Source organism: Podarcis cretensis (assembly GCF_951804945.1).
Source record: "Podarcis cretensis genome assembly, chromosome: 10".
In the NCBI taxonomy this organism is placed as follows: domain Eukaryota; kingdom Metazoa; phylum Chordata; class Lepidosauria; order Squamata; family Lacertidae; genus Podarcis; species Podarcis cretensis.
Genome location: NC_137179.1, coordinates 48,092,723 through 48,106,358, shown reverse-complemented (window position 1 = coordinate 48,106,358; position 13,636 = coordinate 48,092,723). Strand labels below are relative to the sequence as shown.

The 13,636-nt window shown below is 45.2% G+C and overlaps 1 protein-coding gene across 1 annotated transcript in view; it reads right to left on the bottom strand.

Annotated features, from left to right (window-relative positions):
* Positions 1–12,800, bottom strand: part of PPM1H (protein phosphatase, Mg2+/Mn2+ dependent 1H) — an 82,291-nt gene extending 69,491 nt beyond the window's left edge. The window contains exon 1 of the mRNA XM_079994269.1: positions 11,775–12,800. Within this exon, the coding sequence (XP_079850395.1) occupies positions 11,775–12,058 (284 nt within the window). The 5' untranslated portion in view covers positions 12,059–12,800. The remainder of the gene's footprint in view (positions 1–11,774) is intronic.
* Positions 12,801–13,636: the final 836 nt, after the last annotated feature.

Genomic DNA, 13,636 nt, shown 5'->3' with positions numbered 1-13,636 from the left:
GTTTCGAAATAAATCCCATCCAAACAGCATTTTATCATAGGCAATCCAAAATCCCACAAATAGATGCAAGTCTCTTGATGTAGTTCTAATGGGGACGGTGGGACATGCAGAAAAGGCTGCATTGTTGAGATATATCCAACAGGTAGATCATGATCTACCAGGTAGATCACTGGACGTCTGTGGCAGATCACTGGCTCCCCTCAACAATGATCAACAACTTTGGCTCCCCTAAAAAAAGCTCAATAACTTTGCCCTGCACCCCTAAAAAATGGGCCTTCCTCCTTCCTAAAAAAAGCTCATCAACTTTGACCTGAACCCCCCCAAAAGGGGGTAGATCACTGCCAGTTTTTAACTCTGTGAGTAGATTGCAGTCTCTTGGAAGTTGGCCACCCCTGCTCTAGAGCAGGGAATCAGGCAAGACAGATCAGGATCTACTGGATAATTTTGCAGTAGATTGCCATGGGTTTCTAACTCTCAACTGTAACAACAACAGTAACAACAATCAAAAAGTCCATTCCTCCTTCCAAATTAGCTGCTGGAAAAAAGACACTTGGAGGAAGAACAAGGGGTCTGTTTTCTGTGAAAGGACTTGTGAGCTTGGTTCCAGTGTGAGTACAGGTTACTGGGTTAAACATGTGCTCAGAGGCACCCTTCTTCCCGACTCCTTAGCACATAGCTATTCACCTGAGAAACTATACTGTACCTAGTCAGGCGCCAAGCGCATTTTGCACTCAACTACCAGCCACTCGCAACCAAGTGAAGATGCCTGGGTGCCAGGACGGCACATGACATATCCACCATCTGGAGGTACATGCCTGGGGATCATTGGATCTTGACTGTTTGCACACACTAATACCACATCCTGTAGAATTTTATCAGTCATCTGCACAGTCAGGAATTTCAGGAACCAAAATGCTTTCTCTGTGCAGCCTGAGCAGAAACAATAAACAACACTATAGCTAATTGTTGTAGCTTCACTTACCCCACCCACCCTACTGCCCTGCTCATAGCCGTAAAGAATATTCTTACATTATGAATGGTCTATATCATCATTAGGAAAAAGAGGTAGGAACAGGCCAATAGATATGGGGACTGTCCCTGCATAAAGTGGCTTTTCTCCTTTAAGTTCTTAAAATACTGAACCTAGCTCAAGGTTGTCATCTGTTTAACTGAGACAGTCCATCATTTGAAAAATAAGACATATCACATAGGGAATATGACACAGATCAGCCACTTCCATCACTTACATATTCCAGTCTGCAATGATAAAGTGATTATTTTAACTAGACATTTTATTGTTCTTCCACTGCTTATTTCACATTTGTAAAATGTGGCCCCATCTTTTAAACAACTGTGCATAATATTTTGAAGTTTTCAGCCCATACCACTGTGCAAAGAGACAGTTTTGAGTCCCAGTTCAGTCAGTCTTAGAAATATAAGTGGGATGTGGGTTGCGCTGTGGTCTAAACCACTGAGCCTCTTGGGCTTGCTGATCAAAAAGTTGGCAGTTTGAATCCCCACAACAGAGTGAGCTCCTGTTGCTCTGTCCCAGCTCCTGCCAGTTTGAAAGAATACCAGTGCAAGTAGATAAATAGGTACCACTGTGGCAGGAAGGTAAATGGGATTTCCATGCGCCCTGGCTTCCATCGCAGTGTTATGCTGAGCCAGAAGCGGTTTAGTCATGCTGGCCACATGATCCTGAAAGTGAGGTGAGCACTGCAACCCCATAGTTGCCTTTGACTGGACTTAACCATCCAGGGGTCCTTTACCTTTTTACATTAGAAATACCACAGTTTTGAATATATGAAATATTCTGACTGTGACTCAAATATGTTAATATAATATGGCAGCTGATTACCAGTTTCAAAGAACTACTGCGAGCTGGAGAGATATGGTGTCATGAATAAGTTTTACTACTGGGTGGCACGGTATTTACTTCATGTAAATGAATGCCAACGCATAAACTATAATGCATGAACATCATTGGTGAACTTGAGTTTCTCCACTGCTGCCATCACGATGGGCTCTGAAGTGAGCTCTCATGTTGAGTCAGATTCGCTTTGGAAGCGCCACCCTGTTTCATTGCCCACAACTCCCTGGCAAAGCAAAAAATCTCTGTTCAGTGGGAGTGAGCATTTAGGAGCTGCTGTGTCAACTGCCTAACTCCTCTCCCCACAGAACAAGGGCTTTGATTGTAAACTCTCCAAGGCTCTCGGGAATCCATCAGCCTATGGGGTGGGTTATCCAAATAAGCTCACCACCCCACGGCAGACTGCGTGTCTAAATCTCACTGGGAAGTGCTCCAATCATGACAACAGAGTCAAAGAGTGTGCTCTCCCCTTTTTCAAACCAATGCATTCCTACTTAGCTATCTACCACTTGTTCACATACATTTTGGTAAAACATGCCAATTCATAAACCAAAATGCCCCAAACATTCGAGCCTTTCATGCTCCAATGCAGTCATTCCCATACAGATTCTTTCCTTATCCCTAACATGTCATTTTCTTTCTTTTACAACCCCTATTGTACACTGGGTAGACACTTTCAGTGAATTATCCCAACATTCAAAACACTGTTGATTGTTTTGGATGCCAATTCCTATTTGCCTGCACCTGTACAGCTGTGCTAACAATCTCTCTCTCTCGCTCTCTCTCTTGCTCTGTCTCTCATATTCACAACCAGTTCAGACCTCTTCAGAGCATGGAAAGATTTTTTTTCTTTCTGTCCCAGTGAACTTACTTGCATTAAATATAATGTGCACTTTCGTTCACTCGGTTTGGAGATACCATTCCAACATTCTTGACAATCTGCTTCTGAATCCATTCAGGGACCATCTGATAATGTGGCCACTTCATTACTCATTCCAACTTAAAATCATTTAAAAAGTAAGTTTAATAGCACTGGTACCATCCTTCAGTCTCAGCTGCTTCCCTTGTCTCCCACAGAAAATTTATTGTGTGACTTTTCTTCTGCCATTTAACAGATACAGAAGATATGTTAAATTTACACAGGAGCTCTTGGTGAGAAAGTATGGATTTCCAACAAAGCTTTTGATGATTTGCCAATAATATAACAATGTCAGTTTATGCAGCTTGCTAATACTGTCAGAGGACGCCTAAAGATGGATGAGGTAAAGTTTCACACTTTTGTTATTTTCTGCATCTCCCTACTTACAATGCCTATGAATGCAGAAACCATATAGGCTTGCACAAATCTTGCCCTTCCAGTGTTCAAAAGTCATCCGAGAGTTTTCCATTGCTGTATTTATGTAGATCTTGGTTTTAGGATTTATTTTACATTTAAATTGTCTTATTTATTGAAGCCACCCAGAAAACTCTTATGTTGCAAAATGGCATAGAAATTCTGTAAATAAACACATTAGCTTAGGAATACAAAGCTGATGCTTTATGTGTAAAACATCAGGCACAGAACATCACTGATTCCTCTCCATGGTAATGAAAATTCAAATATTGAGAGCACTGTAAATAATATTACAAATCCTCTGCTGCTTAAAAGCTAGTCCTTTAAAGCCAAAACAAGTTAGTTAGTTGGCAAAACCAGGGAGAACCGTTACTTAGCATTATGATGTTTTAGCAAACAAGTTCTTGGCAAGCCATAGCCTCCTGTAAAGTGATAATTTATATAAATATTGTATTACGTGGCTAAGCATTATTATAGCGCAATCCTAAAGCACAGTACTTTGAAGAAAGCTAAAGCTATCATCTCACAATTCATATTGAGTACTGTTTGTCCTGTCCTTAAGTGATGTGGCATTAAATTGGTATCCTTTGCATTTTTTTTATTTGAAAACAACGTTCAATTAAAGACCTTTCCGAGTGGACCAAGTTCAACAACCACCCTTGCATAACCTCCTCCTTGTGACAGATGGAAGATCTATCCTTGTGTGAGCAACACATACTGCAGTGCAAAGTGTGAAAGTGACTCAGCAGGGTTGATGGCAACGTACCTCGTCCCCCTCAATGAATTGCTAGACTGTCTGTTCATAGAAATGCCTATGTGTTTATAGGGGGGGGGGGAGAGAGGAAAGCTGCACTCTGGGGCATATGTGAATATCTCATTACATTAAACGATAATAAGACCACAAAGCAAATAGTTGCTTTTACCTAGATTAACACATCCGCAAAGGTAAGTGTTTCACATAGCTACAAGATAAAATTCTATAAAGAGAAGGCCAGTCCAAACAAGGCATTGTTAAAACACCAAAAACATGTGAGTTATGATTCTAGCTTGTTTAACTAACCAGTTTGCTTAAAGCCACAGTATCTGGTTCAAACATAATGCTAAGCCCAGTTTCTTCAAAAATGAAAGTAAACACTGGACAAGTCTTTCTATTTGCATGTAGGGAGAGGTACAGTGGTATCTCGAGTTACATACGCTTCAGGTTACATACGCTTTGGGTTACAGACTCTGCTAACCCAGAAATATTACCTCAGGTTAAGAACTTGCTTCAGGATGAGAACAGAAATCGTGCTCTGGCAGCGCGGCGGCAGCAGGAGGCCCCATTAGCCAAAGTGGTGCTTCGGGTTAAGAACAGTTTCGGTTAAGAACGGACCTCCAGACGAATTAAGTACTTAACCCGAGGTACCACTGTATGAGTCTCATTCAACTTTTTACTTTCATCGCCACAGAAAACCCTAACATTGCATACAAACAATAGTGATTAGATTCCTTGCTTTCCTTTTCTGTTGCTGATAGCACCATCAAAATGACTACTAATACATTTAACTCTACTAATGCACTCTAAAACTTGGGTGTTTCTACACCAATTGACTTTGAGACCAAAAACACAAAATCCTAACTGGAATCCAGAGCTCTGGAGCAGAATCTGTCAACTAGACAAAGCAAATAAAATACAGGGTTGAGCCTACTTATTTCTATCTGATGCCAAAATCACCTTTATGAGTCAGTGGAAATGTACAGCTCTTTACTAAGTTAAAAAGATTGGAAGTTGTTAGGCTAGATAATGTAAAGGATCACAATAAACTACTTTGAGCTTTGATAGATATAGGATCTATCAATGGTAAATGGTTAACGACTAGTGTACTAAAATGTGAGTAAATACCTTTATTATTTGCAGAGGACGACAGTTGAACAAGTACAGATTTTAGACTCCTAAGTGTAAATGGATCTGCTTAAAGTTTCATGATGAAGGGTAAAGTATTAGTAAATTTCCACTTGTCTCCCTTATTGAAAACTATAACAAAAAGAAAACACCAGCGAGTGTTTCATCTAGCAGGTGTGCCACTTCTGAACTGCACTTCCAGGCTTTCTTCAGCATACAGAGATGATATCTGGAAAGCGCAGGAAGCTCAATATTGCTTGGCAATGGGTACTTTTGTTTGAAATCCCATTGTCACTATTCTTCTGCAGCGCTTCCCATCATACTCCATGCATTCAATGCTTTTCGTTCACATGGTGTCAGATTATCTTGCATGAATAGGGAAGGGCTGTGGCTCAGTGGTAGAGTTATCTGCTTTGCATGCCGGAGGTCCCCGGTTCAATCCCCAGCATCTTCAGGTAGGGCTGGAAAAGAATCCCTATCTGAAAGCCTAGAGAGCCACTGCCAGTCATTGTAGACACTACAATGGTATCTCGGGTTACATACGCTTCAGGTTACACACTCCGCTAACCCAGAAATAGTGCTTCAGGTTAAGAACTTTGCTTCAGGATAAGAACAGAAATTGGGCTCCAGCGGCACGGCAGCAGCAGGAGGCCCCATTAGCTAAAGTGGTGGTTCAGGTTAAGAACAGTTTCAGGTTAAGTACGGACCTCCGGAACGAATTAAGTACTTAACCCGAGGTACCACTGTACTGATACAGTGGTACCTCGGGGTACCACTGTACTGGGGACGCAGGTGGCGCTGTGGGTTAAAGCCTCAGCGCCTAGGACTTGCCGATCGAAAGGTCGGCGGTTCGAATCCCTGCGGCGGGGTGCGCTCCCGCTGCTCGGTCCCAGCGCCTGCCCACCTAGCAGTTCGAAAGCACCTCCGGGTGCAAGTAGATAAATAGGGACCGCTTACCAGCGGGAAGGTAAACGGCGTTTCCGTGTGCGGCTCTGGCTCGCCAGAGCAGCGATGTCACGCTGGCCACGTGACCCAGAAGTGTCTCCGGACAGCGCTGGCCCCTGGCCTCTTAAGTGAGATGGGCGCACAACCCCAGAGTCTGTCAAGACTGGCCCGTACGGGCAGGGGTACCTTTACCTTTACCTTTTTACCACTGTACTGAGCTAGATTGACCAATGGCCTGGCTCAGGTTTCCTGTGTCCTGAATATGAGATTATATGATTCAACCCAGCCAGATTCCATGTAGCACATAGGAAGGCGTGGCGTAATGATGCAAGATGCCAAGACATCACAAAGTTGACGGGGAGGGGGGCAGCACAATCCAACTGTTTATTCTAGTGAGGGTACAAACAAAAGAAGGACAAGACAGTAATAATTATTCCAGGGAAAGTGTCAATTATGACTGACAACCCCCCCAAGTGATTCTTGATTTATTTATTTTACTTTGGTGGTTGTATATTGTAAGCCACCCTGTGATCCTCAGATGAAGGGTGCCATAGAAATTTAATAAAATAATAATATGCTATGTAATGAATAATATGCTATGTAAATAAATAATACACCATGTAATATCTACTCAACAACATCTACATGAGAAAACACAAAAAGCCATGTCTTCACAAAGCACCTAATGAAAGAAAAAAAGTCTCCTGGTTCCTCACTATTTTCACAAAATTATTCTTGCAGCCAAGTAGCATTGTGTTTTATAGGCTTACAGTTATGCAACGCTACACCTACTACATCCATTAAAGGCTGGAGATCACCACACAGCAGGCCTGTGGTATAGAGAAGTACTGTCTAGGCACCAGCTTTCTGTCTTTCCAAAAATAATGTAGAAACCATGCTCACAGAAGAGTAACAGTGCAAATTTGGGATACTGAAGTAAATAGCAAAAACTGCATTTACTTCAGCAAGGTCAACACTTTGTCCTAATGCTATTATAATCTTAAAAGCATTCGGTCCCTCAAGTTAGTGCCACCAATTTTAATTGGATTCACTGATGAGCCTAACAGTCTTAAAGGGGGGGGGGAGAGACTCATTAGGGGCATTACAGTTTATCTTAAGATTCAGAGTAAAAATATAAACATAAAAGAAAGGAAGGAAAAGAACAAAAGAAAAAGAAAACACCAATTTATTATCTGGTTACAAGGAAGCCCTTAGTAAAAATTCTGCAGGGTCACATTCCCTTCTTAAAGTTACTAATACTTCAACAATACATGTTCACATAGACTTAAAACGACTCCCCCCCCCCCCCCCAGAGCAGACTTGAAACAAAGCCTTTTCTGTTTTGCCGCACAAAACTGGATGATCATTACAAGTTACCTGAGGAATAAAACCAAATGCCTAGCAGCAAGGAATAACCATCTCTTGTTACGATACAGAAAGGGGCGGACAGATTGTCGAAGCTTAAAAGAACTCAATTCATCTGGTTGATAAAGCAACTACAAGAGAAGTTGGTCTCCCAGGCGAAGTCTTCAATATAATGAACTAGCATGTACAGTAAGAATTTGTGATTCTTCTGCAGAACCCATACCAATAGTGGTAAAGATGGGTTTCTGAGTTAGACTTTTAAAAGTCCCTGGGGTGAGATTTTGTTTTCTACGGAAAACCAACTTCAATCACAAACAGAATATGGAAGGTAATAGCTACAAGTCCCAACAAAGTACACAGAAGAGCAGTTCAACAAAGTATAGTATCTAAAAATTGGAGGGCATTTCATATATAGACACACAACAATCCATTTGATGCAGTGTTAGAAACTCAAGATATATAATCTAATCGCCAAATAGCACCTTAAGCCTAGGTTGCAGCCACCACAATGGAATGTCTAGGCGCCATTTTTTGTTTGCAGTGGAACTTATTATTATTATCAGTAGTATTATTCATCATCTCATTCCTATACCACTTTGCATTTTAAAGAAGAAATCTCAAAGCAGTTTACAACACATTAAATCATCAAATGAAGCAATCCAGAATAAAACAAAATTCAAGTGTCAAGGAAAATATTTCAGATCCTCCTCTAAGTGACATTTTGCTTTCCCCAGTTGCCAACCTGGCAACCATAGATCTCCATGTGGTCGCAAATGGACCTGGGCCAGTTGCAAAACACACCTGGTACCTTTAGTCTTAGGACTAAATTTCATTGCAAGCGATGTGGTTATCTTTCAAGTTAACATGCATAAGTCTCTTTATTCCCCATCCTAGAGCCTGCAGTGAAAAGCAAAGAAATAATCACATGACATATTTAGAGTACAGTGGTACCTCGGTTTATGAACTTAATCCGCTCCTGAAGTCCATTCTTAAACCAAATCTGTTCTTAAACCGAGGTGCACTTTCCCTAATGAGGCCACCCACGGTTTGGTTTCCGTTTGTAGACCGAGGTAAAGTTCACAAACCGGAACACTACTTCTGGTTTTGTGGTGTTCGTAAATCAAATCGTTCGTAAACAGGGCTGTTCTTAAACAGAGGTACCACTGTACTTGGGATAATTCCCATTAACCTGTAAAACAAAGAGGGGGAACCTGCAGCCCTCCAAAGGATAGGAGTCCATCTCCCATCAACCCCAACCAGCATGGCCAGTGGTTGGGGACATTTGGAGTTTCACAGCTTTCCCAGCTCTGCTGAAAAAAGTCATCATAGTCCCAATTAACCTAATCCAGACTACATATAAACATTGACTGATTCCTTGTGCTCTTGATAGCAACACAAACAGTCGTACGACACCCACATTACACTGAATTTGTGCAGGTGAGACCTAAAGCCCTAACTTCACTGGGATGAAGTGACACTGTTCACCGGTGAACATAGCAAATATATGATTTATCATTTCTGGCAGCAATATCCCAACACACACAAGTCCCAGTGAACTCAGCGGGACTTATTCTGAGTTCTAATTTATCTATTTCTTCTCAATGAGGGGAGATATGCAATCACTGCTCTCGTCGTATTTAATCCTGCAGTGCTAAGTTAAACTGTAAGTAAAATTCCAGTGAAATTTAATCATATATTTAAGTATCCACTCAGATGAGGACTTAAGTGGTTGCTTAACCTCTGGATTATGCCAAAAATGATTCTTTTGGCTGCTGGCCATCACTAAGCCCTTTTCAAGGAAACAACAGTGACATGACAAAGTGAAGTCATGAACCACAAGCAGCTACTGAATTGACCAGAAAGTTCTTCAACCATTAATCCTGCAGCATTATATTGAGAGATTGGCTACTAACTTCATTAGACAATGTGTTCCTTCTGAACTGGCCAACAGATCTTTTTATAGTTTGCTCCCTTTTTACTGCTTAACCATTAGAGAGCCTTCAGTTTATAAATAAGCATTATGAATGGAAACAAATAAAACACAGTAGTAAGATTCAATTTGGTTATTGCTGAATGCAACGCAGCGTAGCTAAAGGTAAAGGTAAAGGTACCCCTGCCCGTACGGGCCAGTCTTGACAGACTCTGGGGTTGTGCGCCCATCTCACTTAAGAGGCCAGGGGCCAGCGCTGTCCGGAGACACTTCCGGGTCACGTGGCCAGCGTGACAAAGCTGCATCTGGCGAGCCAGAGCCGCACACGGAAACGCCGTTTACCTTCCCGCTGGTAAGCGGTCCCTATTTATCTACTTGCACCCGGAGGTGCTTTCGAACTGCTAGGTTGGCAGGCGCTGGGACCGAGCAGCGGGAGCGCACCCCGCCGCAGGGATTCGAACCGCCGACCTTTCGATCGGCAAGTCCTAGGCGCTGAGGCTTTAACCCACAGCGCCACCTGCGTCCCTGACGCAGTAGTAAGATTCAATTTGGTTATTGCTGAATGCAACGCAGCGTAGCTAGCCTAGACCTAATAAGGAGTTGGGACAGGATCAGAGATCATCCTAATCTGCCTGCACAAACTTCATCACAGGTAAATGCTCACTTTTATTTGTGTCCAGGGCTGCAGTAACATTTTCCATCCGAAAAACACAAACTGCTACCAGTTCAAAAGCTGCAGCTCCCTCCCATCTTATCAAAATATGCACCCCTGCAAACAAAATCCACACATTTTATTTTAGGAGATCACTGCTTCATTCTAAGCCTTCCACGCAGATATTAAAAGCACACAATAAGCATAAGAATAATAAAATGTGACACTTAAAACTGAAGAAGTTTGGAATCCGAGAAAGATATATGGACAAAAAGCTACTGTAGTCTCCTTCATTCCACCTTCCTGAATCCTGCTTCCACAGCAAGAGAGTGATTCGTGTGCAGGGAGGATGGAAAATTTTGAGAATGGAACAGATCAATGACACACACTCCAGCCATCATCTTCGCAGCACAGGCCTGGAAAAGGGGGTGTGCACTAAATGCCAGTCTCCCATTACCAAAACAGTAAGATAGCACCCAGTCTCTCTTTCTCTCTGCCTCTACCTCTCCCCATACATTCACAACACTTCCTAAACCCCTTCCGCATCAGTAGAAATAAACAATCCAGAGACTTGCAGAACACAGATCTACGGCAGAACAAAAATGCTACACAGTCTTTAGGTGAAATCTGCATGGGGGGGGGGAGGAGAGAGAGACTCAAAGGGCAAACTTTCCGCTTTTCATTTCCCTTCCCTTTTAATAACCCCATCAAAATTACTAGACCTAGATGAGAAAATCTCAAAGAGAAAATCTCAAAGAGACACATGGAGTTGCAAAACCAGATGGTGCATGATGCACATGACCCGGTCAAAGATAAGCACTTTATGGCTACAGCATTATGTACGCTTGCACCCAGGAGTAAGTCTCATTAAAGTCAACCGAATTTATTTCCAAGTAAATATTTACAGAGTCTGGCTGTACCTCTATGCACACCCACTTGGGAGTAAAACCTACTGGATTCAAGAGCATTGGATTTTATATCAGATAAGTTGAAGTAAACAGGACTTAAAAGCAACTTAACTTTTTGCACCCACTCAAAACAGACAATGGAGAAGTGAAAGCTGCCCCAAATCACTTGTGGGAGAGTATTTGACCGAACCAACCCAGCGCATAACATAAGACGACTTAACCCGAAGCAGCATTTCTCAAGGTTTCACCCTAACACCTGAAGAGCAGGGCATTGGGGGTATGCACAGAGCACATTCCCATAACCACAAGTCGTAAATTTTGAATTGAGGAATGAGGAGGAAAGCTTCCAAGTGAAGATGACAAACACACAGTCACACTACATGAGTCCACCTGCGACCAGGCTTCGACAGGATCTACCCACAGGGTGGCTGACCATTCCCTCCCAACAGAAAACCTGAAATAGCTCTTTCCCCTCGCCTCCACGCCCCCCATTTCCAGGGCTGAGTCAATCGCGACAGCTCAGCCCGTAGAGCATGAGACTCTTAACCCTCAGGGTCGTGGGTTCGAGGGTCAAAAAGACCTCCGCATTGCAGGGGGTTGAGCTAGATGACCCAAGTGGTCCCTTTCCAACTTGTATGGTTCTCCCAGGATGATGGGCTTCCCTCTCATGGGAGAAGTTAAGGCTATATCCATCCAACCCCGGTTCGGAAAAGGAGTGTGCCGGGCTTGCTCCAGGCGCTGAGGTTCAGGCAGGTGATCCTACCCTGGCCTCTCCCCCCTTGCCGGCTGCAGCAGCGCCCTTGGAGAGGGGACGTGGGCGCGCCGAGGGGGAGACGGGACGCTGCCGGCGGCTTAAGGGGTGGGAGGTGGTCTGCGCCTGGCTACTCACTCGGCGTAGCCCGTGGTCCAGGGCAGGCGCTTGGTCTCCTTGTTGAGGATGAGGATAGGCCGGGCGATGTGGTCGGCGGAGCACTCGACCTCGTCCGGAGACAGAGCCAGGAACTCGGGTCTGCCGTAAGGGAAGCGCAGCGGCAGGTCCATGCCTCCTCCACCACCACTACCGCCGCCGCCGCCGCCTCCTCCTCCACCACCACCGCCGCTGCCGTGATCCGAGCTGCCAGCCATGATGCCTCCCATGAAATTGGCCACCGCAGACTTCACCCGAGTCAGCATAGTACTCCTGCCGCCGGCCGCACCGGCGGGGCCGGGGGAAGCACCATCCAGCTCGCGCCGGGAGGCAGGCAGGCAGGCGCGCAGGGCGGCGGCGGAGCGGCGGCGGCGGAGGGGCGGAGGGGGAATCACGCGGCTGAGGCGGCCGCCGCTGCTGCTGCTGCTGCTGCTGCTCCCGCCGACGCGGCCAGCGCCGTCCCTGCAGGAGAGGCGCTGCTGCTTCCGCAATGGAGGAGCCGCTGCATGGAGCAAAGCGCGGGTTCAGCACCGGGTTCAGGGGCGAGCGCGCAGCCACAGAGCCCCGAGCTGGACGCCGCGCCGTCGCCGGGGAGCGCTCCTCATGGCGGGGGCGTCGAGCAGGTCCCGGCTTCTCCCTCTTCCTCCTCCTCCTCCTCTTCTTCTTTCCTTCAGCGCGGATTGCCGAACTCGACCCGAGCGGCTGGCGCGGCTGCTGCTGCTGCCCGCGCCGAGTCACGTGACGATAATAAAGCTGGCCTCCGACGACGCGGGAACTTCCTGCTCCGCGAGCTGCAGACGCAGAGGCAGGCGGGGGACTCGGCCCCGAAGATCCTGCGGCAACAGAGACGCCTCTCGCGCGCCCTCTTCCCGTGCGCGGGTTGGCGTAGCGGGAAAAACGCGCTGGAAGGTAAAGGGGCGGGGAGCCAGAGGAGCAGGCGAAGAGGTCTCCTGCAGACCTAGGAGACGACAACACCACGAGGGACGTTGCTCCGGGACAGTTTGGGTGGGGGGACATAGGAGCCTCCCCCCTCCACTAAAATATTTGAATGGGCCGGCTCCCCTCCCCCCACGTCTTTCAAATTAAAGATTCTTTCAAATCTGGTGGTGCAATAGTAAAGAGTAAAGCAAGACCCTTTATATGATGGCACATAAGGTCATCATTTGTTTGTCTCACTTTTAGTACAGGAAATCTTGGGGAAATGTGGGGGGTCTGATAATGGGCAATGCCATTCAAATGGGGGTGTGCCGTGTCATGTGATTATGCAGGGCAGTGCTTGCCTGAGCCCTGCCCCCCCCCCCATATTTTAGTCAAATTGGCACCCCTGGTGGCAGACCTACATTTTGGGGGGCCCTGAAGCTGGAACTGTTATGGGGGCCCCATGGCAGTGAGGTCAGAGTGAGCGCTGTCGTCTCCTTCAGTTCCAAAGCAGCTCAAAACGCCTTTACAACATCTGTGCCTCTACTACCGACTCTCCAACTTTGGGATTGCTGAAATATATCCATGCACAAAAATAGACAATTTGAGTTGTGTGCATGAGTCAAACTGGGTCTACTAGGCACAAAAAAATTAAAGCAATGTGGACCAGAGTTCCTTTTGAGGTCCTTCAAAGATTAGGGGCCTTGAAGCTTAAGCTTTATTGGTTTTATAGTTTTATATCCCTGCTTTGGGTTGGAGGGCAAGCCCTCAATCACAATAGAATAGGCAAGAGTTAGCAGAGCAAAGCCTATGTACATGTATACTCAGAAGGAAGACCTATTTCAGTTGGACTTTCTCCCAGGTGGGATTGCAGCCTATAGAAGTCAGCAGTCTGAGGGTATTTATTAGGGGCAAAGGTGCCTTAT